General features: G+C 41.1%; 1 protein-coding gene across 3 annotated transcripts in view; it reads left to right on the top strand.

Annotated features, from left to right (window-relative positions):
- Window positions 1-19916, top strand: part of NBEAL1 (neurobeachin like 1) — a 129080-nt gene that overhangs the window by 74669 nt on the left and 34495 nt on the right. For all 3 annotated transcript variants that reach the window (XR_013538261.1, XM_020810339.3, XM_020810337.3), the window contains 16 exons: window positions 337-426; window positions 2051-2219; window positions 2672-2805; window positions 3361-3520; window positions 4009-4111; window positions 4788-4944; window positions 6255-6413; window positions 7711-7870; window positions 8389-8477; window positions 11450-12010; window positions 14235-14410; window positions 15293-15446; window positions 17263-17391; window positions 18270-18575; window positions 18673-18822; window positions 19603-19760. Coding sequence is in view for 2 of the 3 variants with exons in the window: in XM_020810339.3 (XP_020665998.3) it covers window positions 337-426; window positions 2051-2219; window positions 2672-2805; window positions 3361-3520; window positions 4009-4111; window positions 4788-4944; window positions 6255-6413; window positions 7711-7870; window positions 8389-8477; window positions 11450-12010; window positions 14235-14410; window positions 15293-15446; window positions 17263-17391; window positions 18270-18575; window positions 18673-18822; window positions 19603-19760 (2855 nt within the window). In the remaining variant the exon portion in view is untranslated. The remainder of the gene's footprint in view (window positions 1-336; window positions 427-2050; window positions 2220-2671; window positions 2806-3360; window positions 3521-4008; window positions 4112-4787; window positions 4945-6254; window positions 6414-7710; window positions 7871-8388; window positions 8478-11449; window positions 12011-14234; window positions 14411-15292; window positions 15447-17262; window positions 17392-18269; window positions 18576-18672; window positions 18823-19602; window positions 19761-19916) is intronic.

Here is a 19916-nt window from a genome sequence, read left to right as displayed (position 1 = left end):
AGTAACTACATAGAGGTGGCTCCTTGGCCTCTCTAGTTTCGTCATGCTTGGATTAAACCAAACCCTAAACCGTGTCAAGTTGAAGAGTATTATGTATAACCCAAAGCATTTTGTGTTACTCAGAATGAATTAATGTGGGTTTTTTTTGTTTTCTTTTTGCATTTGTTTCACATTTAGAGCCCCCTCATAATCTGAGGCCATAAGCTATAGCTAGTTACATGTTATGTAAATATAATACCAGATGTTACATAAACTGTCTTGTTGTCCCTGATTTTATTCATGGAAGAGTATCTGAGGCCGTTTTCTCTCCCCCCCCCCCCTCGTTTTCCTGGATAGGCCTGCAGAAGCCCAATATGTCTTGATCTTTCTGCCAATCTTCTCCATGGAAGGCTAACTGGGAACAAAGTTGTGAACTGGGACATTAAGGTAACTTTCTTCAGTGGCTTGTTGGAAATGTCATGGTTTAATATAAGGCCAGACGATTTAAGTGGAAAAGAAACTGGCAGGCAGCATATCTTCAGAGACTGGTGGTCCATCGTCTTGTTTTTTCAGCTGTAAGACAATTTGAAACGATTCTCCTCATTTAAAAAAAATTGAGCAGTAGGACTTGTAGTTATTTTTGAGCATTTTACATAGCGCTTCCCTAACAGTGCAGCCCTAGGCAAGTCTCCTCAGTTGCAAATTCTATAGAACACCCTGAGATTTATGACCTCTGTAAGAGTGTAGGATTGTAGCCAGTGTTTCTAAAGTTGTTCCTGTATTGCAGCGTTCTGAAGGAGGCTTAAAATGGAACCCAGAGATGAATATCAAGGGGCCAGTTTTTTAATAAAGGCACATGTATGTCTTCTCTTATTTAGCACTGTTTTTTTTTGTTTATTTGTGATATTTGTGTGCTGTTTTTCATTGAGAAAGGCTCTGAGAATTAGGTGCTATAAAATCGATTCTCACTTATAGCAACCCTTCCAAGGGCTTCTAAGTATAGAGTACTTACAGGTGGTCTAACGTTCCCTTCTTCTGGGAACACTCAGGGACTGTGCAGCTTGCCCAAGGCTACAGAGGGAGGCTCTTCTCCTGGGAGGCCCAGTGGGGAGTCATACGGCCAGCTTGTGGCTTTGCAGCCAGGGGTCAACACTGAGCTTTAGGAGTCTTGCAAATCATTAAGATGCTCCCCTGGCATCTGGGATGACTAACAATCAAATATCTCAGCAGAAACAACAGAAAAATAAAATATCTGTTAGATAGATACTTGGATAGTATGTAAGTTGAAACAATGTTGTGGATAGTACCCAAGTCCTTTAGCATTCATGACCATGTAAAGCAGCAAAATTTATGGTAGGCTGAGGAGTCCTTGTCTGCTATCTTCTGTGAGAACAGGTTGTTATGGGTTAAATCTAGTTTTAATACCAGAGTCACTAGCATTGACTTAACGAGTCCCATTCATTTCAGTGGCCCTGTTCTAGTTGAGACTAAAATTGGATTTGATTTTGTATGTGAGAGAAATGCTAAGAGTTAGAGCCAGTGGCACATTTAGGATGGAGAGAAAACCACCCTATATGTCTTTTGCTCCAAACAGTGGTGAGCTTAATGGCAAGAGAAGATATCTCCCTCAGTGATATCCCCACTTCTCACCCCATTAGTCCCCTCTGCCACCATCAAAAGAGCTAAATAGGAGCCTTTGACTTCAGTCAGGGATGAGGGGCCAGCACTGGAAGTTTACATAGTCAGTAGGAGAGGAAGAAACCTGAGGGACGGGGAACCTCCATCCCTCCAGGTTTGGTTGGACTGCAAATCTCATCACTGGGCACCATGAGTTCCTGCTGGTGAGGGCTGATGGGAGCTGAAGTCCAAATAGTGTTCTCCAACCCTGCGCTTTCAGAAACCTGGTGCAATCAACAGACCTGCCTGCAGACTGACTCTTGAAACCCATTCCAAAATGCTCTTGGAAAGAGGAGAATTCTAGTCCACATGTCTCTAAAAAGCCCCTTTCTGTCTGCTGCTTCCTCCTCTCACCAATTGACCCTTCCCCACCCACCCCATTTTATTTCTCCAGGATATGATCAATTGCATAGGTGGCTTAAATGTGCTGTTCCCGCTGCTAGAGCAGATCAGCCTCCTGGATGGGCATTTACCGGAGAGGCTGGATGTGGAACCTGTGCCTCCTGAATTGATGACTCCTGTCGAAGGAGACTGGGTGATGTTAACCTCCACCAGGGCGTCAGGTAGGGGAAGAATTGATGCCGCCTTCCCTATGAGCTTGGCTGGGGGGGGGGGAACCAAGGGATTGAAAAGCAAAAATTACAAATGAAATAGTTGGGGGGGGGGAGGGTCAAATGTCTTTCATATTTTTCTTTTTCCTTTTTCAGTCTGCTAATATTTTCATTTAAAGTCTGTTTTCAGAGACGCATACCTGCAAACTCAGCTGAGCCTAACTAGCCTAACTGATCAATTCTGCCATCTTAAATGTTTTGAATGTTTTGAACATTTTATCCTTATGTATTTTATGCCATGAACTGTTACTTGTTCATATTTTATTATTTTTACTGTTTGTTATGTCTAATTGTATGTTGCTTACATATATTGTAAACCGCCAAGATGGCCTCAGCCAGACGGGTGGTGTAAAAATGAAATAAATGAACAAATAATTAAATAAATAATATTTTCCATCTTGCAGAGGCTCGCTTAGAGAAGAACCTTGTTGCAACTTTCATCTTGATGATAAAGCACTTTATCCAAAGGCATCCGATTAACCAGGATAATCTGGTTCACACCTATGGAGTTGCAACCTTAGGTGTTCTTTTGCAAAAGGTACCAATGTTACAGAAGTATTTGAGCATATTTGTTTATTGATCTGTTGATTTTAAATGCTGCCTGTCTCCCTGAACTGGGATTCAAAACAGCCTCCTAAACAGTAGCCCATTTTGATGGCATATCTTTATATCTATGTTTATCTGTATCTATATGTTTATCTATAGCTATATTTATCTCTATGTTTCTATCTTTCTCTTTTATCTATGTATGTGTTTATTTTCTTTGTAAAATTATGAGTGACAGACTTTGGCCTTTAGCTTCCTTCGTAAACATATCCGTTGACTGCTTGTTTACTTCCTCTCCATTTAGGAGTAATGGGAAGTTAAATCCCCCAGAGACCATGTGGGCTGGGCTATTCTGGGAATTAGAAGGTCATAAAAGCAATTTTTCAAATTCTGAATAAATTATGCCCATTCTAGGGCTGGCCGAATTCTTTCTTTGGCTTTGTTTTACAGTGACTGAAATCCTGTTGCACAGCTTTGCATGCACGATCAGATGATGTCATCAGCAGTGGCAAATGGCCATTTGGTTTATTTGTTTGCTTTCTTTCAGATCCCCAGTAGCTTTGTGGATGTGAATATACTGATGGCGGTCCAGTTACTGATAGAACAGGTCACTGTGGCAAAGAATGTGCAGCTTTTGCAGCAGATGTATCAGCACTTACTTTTTGACTTCAGCATCTGGAACCGGGGAGACTTCCCATTCCGAATTGGTGAGGCCATGTACTGCTCAAATAGATACTTGGAACACTTTGGTTCTAAAGTATAATGAATTAGTTGGCAACCTCTTGCTGCCAACATATAGTGAAAGAGTAAGAAACCTTTTTTAATCCTTCCTCTTCACTTGGCTACTAATGTTTTCAGGCACGGGATGTCAGCTGACTGGTTAATGTGCAAGGAGTTCAGACTGGATGTTGGGTTCTGTGAAGATCTGAGGAAGGAGAAGAAGATTAGTTTAGATTGATTTTGAGATACTTGTGTGTGAGTGTGAGAAGGGAAATTGAGATTTTCTATGCCTAGGGCAGTTGAAATGGTAGGGGAATAAATGAGGAGCATAAAGATTTTGGAGCTTCAGGTAGAACCAGTTCCTGTTCAAGGCATCTCTCAGTCTGATGTAGTAGTGATCTGAAATGTGGCCCTCAACCTTTGAAATAGCTCACCTGGCCTCTTTTAATAGAGAATGTACCCTCTGTTTTCTTAGGCCACATCCAGTACATCTCCACAATCATCAGGGATAGCAGGAGGCTCTTTCGGAAAAAATATGGTGTACAGTTTTTGCTGGATACTCTCAGGATTTATTATGGGTATGAAGTTTTGTATCCTTCCTTAGTTTGTTCTGTGCCTTATTTAAATGTAGCTCTCCAAAATGCAGCCATAAGCCAAAAAGAAAAAACAAACATGTTTTTCAATCTTACTGTTTCTTTTACTGAGATTATGTGAAGTGTTTTGAACACTTCATAAACATGAAAAAAATGACAAATTTTTGTAGTGGTATTAGTAGTTATAGGTTTGCTGGTAAAAAATAAGGATGGATGATGACCACAGTTAATGCTGCTACTAGTAACAGGAGTATTCATTCTCCTCAAAACTTCCTCTGGGATAAAAGTCTTAAAAGTTCTTCTCTGAAACTCCCTTGGGACTATATTCTGTGTACAGGCCAGAGGATAATCCCTGTCTGGAAGTATCTCTCACATAGGGCTTGAAGGTAGTTATAAATAATTAGTAACTAGTTAATGATTCATGTGATCTCTTTGATATTCAAAATGTATTGGGACAGTGATTTTTTAAAATACCTGGCCAGTAAAGTACTTTTAATTGTATTTGAATTGTGTTGTTTAATCTTGGTTACCCAGAAAAAGAGCACTTAACACAAGTAGAGGGAAATCTTTATGGAAAGAAAGCTGACTAAACAAGGATCACTGACTGCTTTTGTAAGTACATGGCTATTTTTCTAAAGCCTGCCTGCCTTGCTTTTGTCAGGAGTGGCTGCAAAGACAGTGATTTGTCTCCAGATGATCTTAAAACAATAAGAACATCTCTGTATGGCTTGATCAAGTATTTCTTGAGCAAAGGTGGGACGCATGAAGAAGTACAAAGCATCATGGGATACATAGCTGCTATCAGTGATGAGGAGCAGGTAATTTGCATGCCTTCATTCAACTGTGCCTGGTCCCCACTAATGTACTCTTTTACCTTCTTTCAATTCAGCTGCCTTTCCAAATGTAGAGTAGAGTTGGGGAAAGCGGGGAGATAGACTGCAGCCGTTTAAAGGGAGCAGCACCAAGTGGGCAATTGTTGGCTTGGCCCACAAATCAGCTGAGTGCTCAGGTTGAAGACTGAAATGAAAACATAGCCCTTGTGGCTATGGAAAGGTAAATCCTTTCAGCCAAAAATGAGGAACTGCAACCATCTCCTCACCTGTGAGGATGGCAATTAATTTTTTAGGATTTTCAGTAGAATTCTCACATTAGCAAGAAAAATGATTTGGGCATGCGTGAGCACACAAACACATATACAAACAGTGGCAATTAGTATTATTGCAATGTTGGCATAATTGTGTGAATTATCCCATATGAGGATTGTTGCTGCTTTAAGAAATTGAAGTTCCAAGTACATCTTTACATCTTTCTTAATAATCAGCCAGTCCTTGTGCCATTGCTGCATGTGTGCTCACACTTTGCTACACGAAGGAAAAGGACACTAGAGACATTTTAGGAGAATGACAGAAACTATAAATAAATAAATAAACAATAAATAAATAAAACTGTGAGGGGGGAAAAGAGAAGTCTTCGCTTTGCTCTTGGCTGGGTATGAAGTTTCATGTCAACATTGTTGACATCAGCGAGAAAGGAATTTAGTGAGTATTCTTTCTGTCCATAATTCATGTTAAGTATTTGGCCACCCAATATCTCCTCAACTCCTGCACTTGCCTGCCCTCCCTGGCAAGTAGCTTCATCATCTCCATCTCTCTCTCTCTCCCTCTCCCTCCCTCCCTCCCTCCCTCCCTCTCTCTCTCTCTCTCTCTCTCTCTCTCTCTCTCTCTCTCTCTCTGTGTGTGTGTGTGTGTGTGAGATTGGGAAATACAAGTCCATGTCCCCATGAAGCCATGAAATTCATTGGGAGATGTTGGACCAAGTGAAGGGGGTTGCTGTGAGGATAAAATAAGAAAAGCCATATGAATAAAAAATGTAATAGAGTCTGTGCAAGATCACATGGTGACTCACTCTGGCCAGGCCACTCTGAATAAGCTGGGGTTGTTTGTATTTTCATGCCACTTCCACCATGCCATTTTCAAATAACCTCCCTAATATCTCTTGAGAGGAAGAACTAGAAAAGAAAAGAAAAAAAAGAAAAATATTCGTAATGAGCCCTACTGAACAGTTAGAGTTGCCTGGATTCTGCATATTTCATTGGATGGCTTTTCCTTTCTTCCCCCTCTTCTTGCAGCTCTGTGGGATCCTGGAGGTGCTCTTCAGCCTGCTTCATTCTAGCCCAACCCGAGACCAGCTTTTCTTGTTGCTTTTTGAGCCTGGAAATGCAGACATCCTTTATGCTCTCTTGCTGAATCAGAGGTCCTCGGATAAACTAAAGGAGCTTGTCTTCAAGGTATCTTGTTGTGTCTTCTCTTAGAGTGACAGTTCTATCAGGAGTGTTTTTGTGAATCATCTCTTTTTTTTGGCAGAAGTTATGCTGTACACATTTATAAATACTTAAGCAGTATTTGAGCAGCAAACTTAGTTTTAATATGCTCTTGTGCTGAACTGCATACAGCTCAGTTTTCAGCTTCAAGAAACTGACAATGAACTGTTTTACTCCATGAAGTATTTGTTGGGGTTGGGAAAATTAAATTTTAATGAATTTTGCAGCACAGCGAATGCATACTTGTTCACAATCAGACCCTGCAGTGTTCAGAAAAAATGTATTTCCTAGCAAATGGGAGTAAGAGCATAGCTTTCATCTGAGAGTACCGTAGTTTCCTTTTCCTTTTTTACATTTAATATTCTGTTGTTAAATTTGGTGTTACAGCCATAATGATTCTAAGTTGTGCATGCTAGAAATAAATATGTTTGCACAATTGGTATAATTGAAGTTTGGCCATTAAACGGCATATCATTACTAATCACTGACTAGACACCAAATCACAGAATCATTGATTTGGAAAAAGATGTCAAAGGTCATCTACCTCCAGTGATATAGGAAATCCATATACGAATTGATTTTACAGTGTTTATAGTGTATTTTAGTACATGCTGAGTAATCCTGATGTGAAAACTGTCACTCAGCACTCTGACAGGGCCAAGAAATAGAACCCAGGGTTAGAACTGAGGAAGAGCTGTAGTTCTAACACCTGGGGTACAAGAGGCCAGGGAGATTTTATTCAGCTGTGGTGAATACATGGCATTCCAGATGTAGTTGAAGTGCTGTTCCTGTCAGCTCTAGCCAGCATGGTCGGTGGTGCATGGACATGGGAGTACAGTCGTGCAATGTATGGCCCGACACAAATTCCCCATTCTTTATTTAGCCTCACCTCTATACTGTAGTACTATATTGTTACGCTAATGAGAAAGCCTGCCTCAGCCTCACGAATAGAGATCTTTTTAGGAGCAAAGCATACAGAAACACACTGCTTGTTCCAAAGGTTCTTGTCCATTGGCACACCTTAGTTCAGCACAAGCTCAGCTTTCTACAGTGATGGCTTTGCAGAATGTAGAGTAGGAGTACTGTTCAGTCGACAGCTGTGGTGCCTTAAGAAAACAGAACAAAACACTAAGCAGTCAGTACACAAATGAATCTTAGATCTGGTTAGCATTTTATTACTTATGAAATCGTGTGCCTCAGAACCACGTGGCCGTTTTGAGTCTGGTTGCGCACAGCAGGTTTCCTATGTACTTTTTTTTTGCAGATTGTGGATCAAATGCTCAAGTGCACCAAAGTGTATGAGAGGAGTAAGCAGCGTCTGAAACTCAGAGAAGTTGGGTATTCTGGGCTGGGACTGCTCCTGAACGACTCTCCAATTACCACATCTCTGATTAAGAACCTTCTCAATCAAGTTCTGCATGCTGGTACTTAGATACTTATTATATGTTAATATAGTACGTGTGGCTGTGAGGCGTTCCATTCTGTACATCTGTAGTTCTCTGCAAAAGATGTAAACATAGGTTTAGGTCTTATATGAATTGCAAAGTACCAGTTGGTGGCTGTCATTTATTGTTGTGTTGTAAAAAGGCCGAAATGAGTGAATGATCTCCACCCCTGCATTTAGGGTCATGATTCTTAACCCTTGGCCTAGATCAGTGCTTCTCAACCTTGAGTCCCCAGATGTTCTTGGACTGCAACTCCCAGAAATTCTGGCCAGCACAGCAAGTGGTCAAGCCTTCTGGGAGGTTTGGTCCAAGAACATCTGGGGACCCAAGGTTGGGAACCTTTGGCTTTGGTCTTTTAGACTTTGGCTTCTAGAATCCCCAGACTGAATAATAAATGGTTAGGACAACTTTGAGAATACTGCGAGGACCAAAACTTGATAGCCCCGGGTTTATAGGCTCAGTATGAAATATAATTTTTCTCTTTCCTTCTCTTACAGATCCAGTTGTGAATCTCAGGGACTTTATTGCATTGGCACATTTGGCTCACCGAGCAGATATAAACGTCAGAGTGACCATTTGCCGAAAGGTTAGTGTTTGGTGGGAAAGTTGGTCAGTTGCCCCAGCTGTCTTGAATAGCAAAGCCAGTGTTAGGCCGATTGACATAATGACCGTGTCTAAGAATGTGAAGAGAAATCTTCAGGGCATTGCCAGTGTATGACACTGTTTATGTCTTCCTTTTAAAAGAAAATGTTCTGTTGTTTTCTTTAATGTGTTGTTTACACAATGTCAATAAAGCAAAATTTCATAAAATGAAACAGGCCATAAAATTAAGAATACATGCCATTACTACAGTTGTGTTCAAAATTATTCAGCCCCCAATGCTGTAAAGGGGTTTAGGGACTATAGTGTACATTTGGAATTGTATTCAGAATGAAATCCTACAAGGACGTTTTAAAGAACCAAATGCAACTAAAATAACATCAATTGTTTATGTAATACAGTAGTAAATGTTTCTTTTGTGGTTTCTTCATTGCCACAATTATTCAACCCCTTAAAGACTACCACTCTGAAGAAGAGAGGTTCATTCAGGTGTTTTCGATCAGGTATTGAAAACACCTGTGGATGTCACCGAGCACCAATCAAGCATAATAAGCACCAATTAGGCAGCTTTAAAATGACTGTGATACTCAGCTCCTTCTAGACATTTACTGGTGTGGTTACAAACATGGTGAAGTCAAGAGAATGGTCCAGGAAGACAAGAGAAGAGATGATTTGTTTTCACAGGAAGGGCAATGGCTATAAGAAGATTGCAAAGAAGTTAAACATACCAAGAGACACCATAGGAAGCATCATTCGCAAATTCAAGGCAAAGGGCACTGTTGAAATGCTACCTGGTCGTGGAAGAAAGAAGATGCTGACTTCGACTGCTGTGCGCTACCTAAAGCGTAGAGTGGTGAAAAGTCCCCGTGTGACTGCTGAGGAACTGAAAAAAGATTTGTCAGATGTGGGTATAGAAGTTTCAGCTCAGACAATAAGGCGCACACTGCGTAATGAAGGTCTCCATGCCAGAACCCCCAGGCGCACCCCCTTGCTGTCTCCCAAGAATAAGAAGAGTTGACTGCAGTATGCCAAAAGTCATGTGGGCAAACCACAAAAGTTGTGGGATAGTGTTCTGTGGACTGATGAAACAAGATTAGAATTGTTTGGGCCCATGGATCAACGCTATGTTTGGAGGAGGAAGAACAAGGCATATGACGAAAAGAACACCTTGCCTACTGTGAAGCATGGCGGAGAGTCAATAATGCTTTGGGGCTGTTTTGCTTCTGCAGGTCCAGGGAAGCTTCAGCGTGTACAAGGTACCATGAATTCTCTTCAGTACCAGGAGATATTGGATGAAAATGTGATGCAGTCCGTCACACACCTGAGGCTTGGGAGACGTTGGACCTTTCAACAGGACAATGATCCCAAGCATACCTCCAAGTCCACTAGAGCATGGTTGCAGAGGAAAGGCTGGAACATTTTGGAGTGGCCATCGCAGTCACCAGACTTAAATCCGATTGAGAACCTCTGGTGGGACTTAAAGAAAGCAGTTGCAGTGCGCAAGCCTAAGAATTTGACTGAACTGGAGGCTTTTGCCCATGAAGAATGGGCGAAGATACCCGTAGATCGCTGCAAGACACTTGTTTCAAGCTATGCTTCACGTTTAAAAGCTGTTATAACTGTAAAAGGATGTTGTACTAAGTACTAAGATTGAATGTCACTTGGGGGTTGAATAAAAACTAATAATGATGTGAGCACAGAAAAGACATTTGTGGTTATTTCATTATAAACTTAAGGTTATATTTCTCTGACCTACAAGTGCCTCTTTCATGTAAATGTAAGCAAGATGACTGAATGATCAAAATCAATGTCAAAATGGCCAAAACATTCAATTTCAGTGGGGGCTGAATAATTTTGAACACAACTGTATAATTTTGGATTTCCTTTAATGTTAATGTCTTTATACCATAATATTTTGCAGACATAAATGGGGCTATTCAAAGAGATTATTCCATATGTTGTTTCCTGGGAGTTTGGGTCTTTTTTTCTCTTCTGCCTCAGAGGTAGCTAATAGATATAAAACTTGTTATAAAATATAAAACTGATCCAAAAGGATCTTAGAATTCATACTTAATCTTTAACATTATGGGAAGAAATTTTCTGTTTTAAATACTCTGCTGCTTTCTGCTTTGAATTGAGCAAGCACTTCTCCTGTTATGTCTACCTACTGCAGATTCCTGTCTTTACTTAATTTAGTATTTTGGTGCCATAGTTGGGTTGCTTTCTATAGATCACTCCAGGTTTGTTACATTACCTTTGAAATAAGACAGATATTATTGCACTGCTTTTTGCAAGCTGTGTTCTTTGCATACTCCTTTTTAAGTCAGCAGTGCACCAATTTCTGGGGGATAAACCCGTTTTTAAGAAGGCCAGTAGGGAGATGTTGAATTGAATAGCCGTACTCTCACCTAGTATGACATCATCTCCCTTAGCTATTTCTGTTTGTTAGAGCAACCTGAGAAGAATTAGATATAATATTTTTTGTAACCATGTGGTTCACAGGTTTTACATAAATAGTATTCAATCCTCCCCTTTGTATCTAACATGCATCTATCATAAAAACATGGCTGGGCAACTGTTACTCTTCAGATGTTGAAATTTAACTCCAGCATCCTTCACCATTAGCTGTACTCACTTAAGGCTTGAAATCTGACAACATCTGGAGCCCTCCAGTTACCCACCATATTCCAAAACCACTTGCTTTAAAGTCTGATCTGTTGATTTTGTGAGTCTGTTTTCATAAAGACAAATAGTTGTTATTGTTTAGGTCTGTAATCACATGCGTGATGTGAATAGTAACATTGTCTTTCAGGCAAAATGGTTTCTAATCCTGCAAGGAGGAACAGAGTTTCTCTTACAGATGGATTCCATTCAGGAAGCAACCCCCCCCCCCCCGCATTTTATGGTGCATCAACTTTGGCAGCTGTCATTTAGCTTGTTGCCTTCTGTTTTCTGCAGCTTCTGCAAATTCTACACTCCCAGCAGGATTCAGGACAACAGATTTCTCAGCAGCTTGGCTGGCAAGAGACGCTAGCTAGGCTCTTCCTGAAAGAGAACGCTGACATCAGGAACGGTGGGAAGGAGTACAGAAATGACTCTGCCAAGGAGGATGACAGGCGACCGCCTGCCAAAGACCCTCAGAAATGCCATTTGTCCAAAGTAGATGGGGAGGATGACTGCAGTTTTGCCTCTGTCAATGGTTCGTGTGATCAGTGGAGCTTAGAAGATGGCAAATCTGGGACAGGGCTTGAGGACACCTCCGTGGGAGAGATGTCGTTCAGACCTGAGGACCAAGAAGAGTTATGGCAAAAGAATCCTTCGCACTTGAGTTTGGACTTGTCAAGTGTTGACTCCTATGAACTGGGCGACAGTGGGAGCCAGATGGCAGATAGCTTGCCCAGCACCCCTTCACCCATTGATAACACTAAAACGTTTTCTGGGCATCTTGACAAAGAATCAAATGCTGCAGAGGAGGTGGCGGCGTTCACTTCTGATCTCTCATTATTTGAAATCCATGAGGTATGTGGCTGTCTCTTCTCATTCTGAAAGAAGTTTTGGTTCCCCCCTTCCTTTTCAGTCTTATATTTCTTGACATGAAATCTTTCCTAGTTGGTCATTTCAGCTTTTCTCCTCCTTAAAAGAGAGCAAGATTACTACTCATTCAGCAACATGAGCTCTGCGAGATGTCATCATTATTTATTAAAACATTTCTTAATACATAAAACGCTCACAGTGCTTCCCAGCCTTGGGTTCCTAGATGTCCTTGGACTACAACTCCCAGAAATCCTGGCCAGCACAGCTGGTGGTGAAAGATTTTTGGGAGTCTTTGTCCAAAAACAACTGGGGATACAAGGTTGAGAATTACTGCTCTACAGGCGCATGTACAGATACAGCAAATAATTAAAATATTTAATGATTAAAACATTGGCAGATAGAAACATACGAAAATAAAGAAAAGCAGCAGATACCATTACATGGACAGAATTATTGCCTTAAATGCCTTAGCACACAAGAAAAGCTGTGAACTGCTGTTGAAATCAGTTAGGCCTCCATGGAGAGAATATTCTGTAATTAAGATAGTCAACCAAGAAGGATATTTCTTTTGTCGACACACGTTGGAGAAGAGCCCATTCCAATTATCTTAAATGCAACCTAGCAGAGAGGCTTGTCATCCTGCCTCCTGCCAGGAGTGGCTAATTGATTGTGGAGAACAGCGCAATAGGAAGCCTTCGTGGAGCCAACGGCAGTGGTGAAATCATGAGTGGACCCTCATTATTTCCACCTGTGTGGAATATTTGTATACGAATACCCCTATCTCTAATCTTAAATCAGAGGCAGTCTGAGATACGGAATGGTATTTCTGCAGGTGTATGGTTTTCTAGCCATGTAAGACTTGAAAGGTAAGCATTAGCAGTTTGAAATAGGCCCAGAAGTAAATAAGTAGCCAGTGCCCCTCTTTCAAAATCTGTGCAATATGTTTCCACTTAGCTATACCAGTTATAGCTCTAGATGTGTTATTCTGCACTAACTGATGCTTCTGGATCATGTTTACATGAAGACCCATGTATATTATATATCAGTGGTTCTTAACCTTTGTTACTCAGATGCTTTTGAACTGCAACTCCCAGAAACCTCAGTCAGCACAGCTGGTGGTGAAGGCTTCTGGGAGTTGCAGTCCAAATCTCCTGAGTAACCCAAGGTTAAGAACCAGTGTTATATATGGTTCTATTGGGAGTTGACCAGGATATGAATCACTGGACAGTCCCTGTCTAGATGCTAAGGCAGCTGTTGAATGGCCAAACATGCTCCTAAATGCTGAGCCCACTTCAGGTAACAGTACTAGATTAAGCAGATCCTATGTTACATTATCTTCTCTACCAGGGGTGGGTATGCCCATCTAAGACAGACTGTACACCCAGTTCTCAAACGTAAGGATCACCAACCACAAGGCCTCTTGACTTGTTCAGCTTCAGTTTATTGGTCCTCATCCAGACCATTACTAGCTCCAGACACTGTTTCAGCATCTGCATCGCCTCCCCTGACTCAGATGACAGATGGGAAATAAAGATGGACGTCTTCAACATATTTATAGCACTGCCCCCCTGCCACTGCCAGTGACTTCATTGTGAGGCTTCATAGAGATGTTAAAAGGTATATGGGATAAGGTGGATTCTTGCAGGATCCCCAGCTCATATGTTCTGGGGATGATCATAGATTCCCCCTCCTGGTGTAGTTCCCTGAAAATAAGCTGCAGGGTGGAGTGGAACCATGGTATAACTGTGCCTCCAACATCCCACCTACAGAGTCAGTCCAGTAAGAGATGATGAGTGATGAGAATCAACTAGGCCTGATGTGAGACTGAAATAGATCTAAATGATCTGTTTCCTGCAAAAATGTCAGCAGTTGAGCCACCAGAACCCTTTTCGGGGTTTAGTTTCTCATTCTAGATCTGGTTTCCAGATTGCTCTATCAAATTTCCCCTCTAAAGACATTACCTTTGCATTTCTGAACTACTCAATACACTTATTTTCATTTTGCCTTCTAATAAGAGTGTAAGCTACGTTGGCCCCAAAGTGGTCTCAATGTTTGGAAATAATATCAAAGATTCAGCTAGTGAACATGTCATTTCTCATATGCATGTTAAAAATGCTGAAAAAGTGCCACTGTTTTAAAGTGGAATGAACAACGTACATTTGGGGAAGAATCTAATCCTTTACAGTGCATTGCCCTCTGTTTCTCTTAGGCATGCGAAGAGGACCTGGTACAGTTGCTCACAGATGTGCTGCTCTGTGTGATGTGGAAAGGCATAGAAAGGTCCGATGATGCTTCTTGGATCGAGAGGGGCCAGGTTTTTTCAGCTCTCACCAAACTCGGGATATCCAACGAGCTATTACGACCATCAGATGAAATTAAGCTCAAGTGAGTCAAAACTTCAACTTAAGTTCAGCTTAAATATGAAAAGTCTCAGAAGTCTTTCTTTAAGGTTTTCATGTTATATAGTTTGAATGTCATGTCATAGACATATTATTCATCTTTGTAAAAGAACATATTCTACGCTCCATATTTTTTCAGTTTTTCCAGGAAAAAAATGGCTTGGGGGAAAAATGGGAAAAAACTGTTTCCCCCCCCGCCCCAATTTTTCTGGTTTTTCCCCATCTCTAGTCAAAAGTATTATTTATTTCTTAAAAGTATAGATCTATCTGTAAATGTGTATTTGGGTGTGACCCCCTTTTAGAGCCTAGCATGCACAGTCTTTAGTTGACTCTTCTACACTAAGGTAAGAGATGAACTGTTAGATCCATGGTTGCTTTCTGGAAGGAGAAGGACATCTTCGTTGAAAGGGCTGATCGCTGGTTGAGACTCTTGCCAGAGGATGGACAGAGAAGGCAATTATAAAATAATCTTTTCTTCCCTTGTAGCCCCAAATGCCACTTTCCTTACTGGAGCAACTTGTCAACAGCAGTGCAGGATAGGGACGGGATATAGGGAGAGAAATTTGTGAGAATTGCATCTCTCTCTCCTTCATCAGCAGGAGTGCCCTGTTGGTGGAATTCTGATCTGTCATGGGAACTCTAAATCCAATATGGAAAGCCTCCAGATCTTGAGAAATAAAGTGTAATAGATTTGTGTACCTCATCCAAAACTTGGAACACTGTTTCTGTGTCTCTGCCTTTGCTGTTTTGGCTGTGATGAGATTAGCTAGAGAGGTTGCGGAATCACAGATTTTTAGTCTCTTCCCCCACTGTATGCTTTAGCTAGAAGCCATTAAAGTCGCTTGCCATGTTGTTCTTTTTAACCTAGTTTGCTGGAGAAGATGCTTGAATGGGCCGTCACTGACAGCAGAGATGCCAAATCTCTTCCAATGTATGCAGAAAATGCCTTCCGTCTTCTGTTCATTGTGCAGGATTTCCTGCAAGCAGAAGGTCTTGTAAATTCAAATCTCTGGACAGAAAAGGTATGAATGGAGTTGTGTAGAACCTGGAAGCCCAAGTGATTAATTATAAATAATACTGTACTATATTTTGGGTGAATATAGGCAACTTTTTATTTATTTGAGACTGACTATGCATAACAGAGTAGACGTGGTGGCGCTGCGGGTTAAACTGCAGAAGCCTCTGTGCTGCAAGGTCAGAAGACCAGCAGCTGTAAGATCGAATCCATGCCATGGAATGAGTTCCCGTTGCTTGTCCCAGCTCCTGCCAACCTAGCAGTTCGAAAGCATGCAAATGCGAGTAGATAAACAGGTACCACCACGGGGGGGGGGGGGAAGGTAACGGCGTTCCGTGTCTAGTCGTGCTGGCCACGTGACCACGGAAACTGTCTATGGACAAACCCTGGCTCTATGGCTTGGAAACGGGGATGAGCACCGCCCCCTAGAGTCAAACACGACTGGACTAAGTGTCAAGAGGAACCTTTACCTCTATGCATAACAGGCTGGTCAGGGGACACTCTATAGCATCCTGCAAGATGGCAGACTCCTTTTTTTCCCTTTAAATTTTGCATCTAGATTCTTTCAACGATGATATTTGTGACTAATTTGAGTGCTGTTAGCGTGAGCTGCAAAATATAAGGTTCAACAGTGTCAGAAATGTTTTCACATGTATAGCATTCTGGAGTTCCAAACTTGTTCTCTGAGGCAGGGTTTTGGTTTTTTGCTGGGAATATTTCCATTATGTTCTACTTCCATTGTCTGGCCCATTCATTTCAATGCATGCTGCCTTGACTTTCCAGGTCAAGGAGAAAAGTCAATATCCTAAATAAACAAACATTCATTTATTAGAATAATAAATAAATCAACTTGCTTTTTAAATTATTATTTAATTCTCACTTTAATATCTTTTAAATTTTTCGTTTTGGTGCACATTCCTTAGTATGAGTCAGAGTACAAGAAAACTTGTTCATCATAAGAACAAACAAATACCACTTCCTCAAAGCCTATTCTAGTTTGAAAAATAAATCTGACCAAATAGACTTTATTAGGTAGTCCATTTCCTAGTGTCCACCTTTAATTTTTTTCATGTGCACAAAAGTGAAAACTGATCTTTCACTGAAAAGGCTGTTCCAGAATGTTTGCTAGCTATTCAAGGTATTGCGACCTTAGTAAAATTGCTCAGAATCATTGTTCACCGTTCTGTTTATTTCCTAATGGCTCTAGTTCCATGAGCCAATATCCTACTGTTGAGCCTCCATGGAGAAGAAACTCCAACTGTATTTCCCTGAAAATAAGATAGGGTCTTATATTAATTTTTGCTCCAAAAAAACCTATTAGGGCTTATTTTCAGGGGATGTTTTATTTTTTCATGTATAACCATCTACATTTATTCAAATACAGTTATGTCATATTCTTCTGGTTGCTTCACAATGGTGGAGGGTGGGCTTTCACTTAATTAGGGCTTATTTTCAGGGTAGGGCTTATATTATGAGCATCCTGAAAAATCATACTAGGACTTATTTTCAAGGAAACAGGGTATCAACATAGTAACACAAAACCATACAATGTGTGGAAGTATTACATGGAGGCCGGATTTTCTTCATGGAGATCATGCAGCAGCAATGCATCTGCAAATGGCAGGATTCCATCTTATGGCTGCATGAATTTCTCCTCATGGGATGCATATTGAGCATTTTGTATTTTTAAGAGACCTAAATAGCAACCTAACTTGGCTTGGTGTTTCATTGCCTATGTATTGCGTTGCTCTTGTGTTTGATAACTTTTCAGTCCTTAAGTTGTTTTCCCCTTTGATTGAATTTTTGAATGCTATTTCATACAGCTCTTGGAAGAACTGGTGACTCTCATGGATACAATGTCAGTTTTGTACACTTCTGGCCCAGAGTATGCGAAGCTCTACCAAGTACAGATCCAGTTGCTTCTTGGATTCATTGGTCAAGATAATTTGCAGGTTGGTTGACTTATCATTTATGTGAAACATGTTATAAAGCTGGGTAGGGAATAGATTTGATCGCAGCCAAAGAGCATATGGTAGAGTAGTGACTGAGCTGGATTTTTAAGTGTAAAGGTTTGGGCTTACTGTGAGAAGATGTGTGGCCAACTTTTGAATTGTGCGTTCTTTCCTTCTTCTTTCTGCACAATTTGAAATTTCCTTTTGAAATTTGGAACAATCACAGTTTTGTGTTTCTTTGAGTACCAGAAACCATGTGTTGTACAAATCATAGTTTCCCGTGGTTGGATTCAACTGGAAACCATGGTTTATTCCAAATGGCAAATAGAACCTGTCGTTTATTTCTTCATCAGAGTAAACCAGGGCTCTTAGGGATTCACACTTTGTTCTAGGGTTATATCTTTGGCTTGACAAATGCTTTGTAGCATGAAGCCCTGAAAGAAACTACTGAATTGAAAATGGATGATAGTTTGTAGTAGAAGGAGCTTTTCAAGTGGCATCCTCTAGTTTTGTAGCTTTGATCTCAAGTTATGGTGTATTGATGCATGGCACAGCAACATGGGTGAACTTAAACATGTATGTATGTATATCTGTGAAGATTCTCAGTCATCTAGGTTAGGTTATCCAGAAGTTGAGTCATGGCAACTGGACTTCTTTCTTATTAGGTAGAAAGATTTTGCTACTCATCCAGGTAGCTTATTCAATCTGGTACTTTTTAGAGTACAGATAGAAAACTAACCAAAAACCAAAACTAGATTCTCCACCAGAATATCCACAGAGGAAAGGCAAAATATATGTGAAATAGCTTTGGGGGGAGAGAATTCTTGCAACCTGTTCTTCAGTGCATTGGTTGATGGCTTCTCTCTCTTTCTCTCCAGGTTTGTGCCATGGCTGCAGCCAAACTCAACACCCTTCTTCAGACGAAAGTACTGGACAACCAAGCAGAGTCCTGCTACCTTCTGGGCAAGCTGGAAGGAATCTTGAGCAGATCGATCCGAGAGAAGACAGAAACCTATTCCTTCTTGATCCCTCTTGTCCGAACTCTTGTTTCCAAAATATATGACCTTTTGTTTATGAACCTGCACTTGCCTTCCCTGCCTTCTACTAATGGAAGCCCCTCATTCTTTGAGGACTTCCAGGACTACTGCGCTACAGATGAATGGCAGGTTTATATTGATAAATATGTAAGTGGTGACTTGTTTTTCAGTCTTTGTGGGCCTTTCCTTTGTGCAGGAGAAAGGAAGCTTGCTTGTCTTCACTTTCCTCTCTTCTGTTTTACAGATTATCCCAAATATGAAGCAATATGAACTCAGCACTTTCAGCGATAGTCATGAACAGATGGCAGTGTATTGGAAAGATTGCTATGAGGCACTGATGGTGAACATCCATAAGCGAGAGCGGGAGAGAGGAGAAAGCAAGCTCAAATTTCAGGTAACACCCTGTTACTTGGCAAATAGTAAATGTTTCTCAGGTGTTTGCCTAAGGATTGACTAGGAGGATCACTGTCTAGTCCATAACTGGTGGCAGAAATTTGGAATAGAATTCTCCAGGACTGAAAATTGAACATTGCTTCTTTTACAAATTTCTTCTATTTACCAATATCTGTTACAGTACTAATAGGGTCAGAAAAGTACTGGATAGCTCATTAGTTTAGGCATCTGGCTGCAGAGAGCCAGAGGTTGGGAGTTCAATTCCCCACTGTGCCTCCTTGACAGGGGTTGGAGTCGATGATCCACAGCATCCCTTCCAGTTCTGCAATTTTAAGATGATGATGATATGGGAAGATGTTACAGGACCGTACATACATATACCTCTAAGTCTTCTCTGGGAGTGGCTCCGTAATCTAGTGGGTAGGGGCCATGTGACTGAAGATACTGTTGGATTTCAACTCATATCAGCTTTAGGCAGTGATGGGGGATGACAGGAGTTGCAAACAACAGCCGGAGAGCTGGCTGAGTCTCGTATCTGCCTTTGACATTCACTCCTAGGGTTGTGTGGGATGCCTTTGCTTAAGTGACTGATGGCGAATGCATAGGATCGAGTGAACCTTTGTTTTTGTTTTTTTGATAACCCAAAAGAATAGTTTTGGTTCTGCCTGTCTCTTGTACTCTGGATTGTTATTGTTCTAGTTTGACATATTTCTTACGTCCTTTTAAAAGCCTCATTGGTGCCTAGATTTCTGTCAGATTTATTTGCAACACTTCTCTCTAGGAGTTTTTTGTGGAGCCATTTAACCGCAAGGCACGGCAGGAAAACATGCGTTACAACAGCATGTTGAAACAGCTGAATAATCAGCACACGGCGACTCTGAGACAGTGGAGGGCGACCAGACTCTACCTCACTTGTGAACAGGGCCCCTGGGCTGAAAGGTAGGAGGTGGCACACCTTTCTCATGCTCCATCAGACAGCATCTCACATCTCTGTGGTCTCTTCCGTATGAGTCTGTCAAGCTTCTTGGCCCTTTCATTCATAGTTAACTTGCATTATTGATGTTGGAAATATCCGTGTAAAACTCAGGAATCTAG

Source organism: Pogona vitticeps, chromosome 1 (genome assembly GCF_051106095.1).
Source record: "Pogona vitticeps strain Pit_001003342236 chromosome 1, PviZW2.1, whole genome shotgun sequence".
Taxonomy (NCBI): Eukaryota; Metazoa; Chordata; class Lepidosauria; order Squamata; family Agamidae; genus Pogona; species Pogona vitticeps.
Note: the sequence above shows the minus strand (reverse complement) of the source record. Positions and strands in the feature narration are given on the sequence as shown.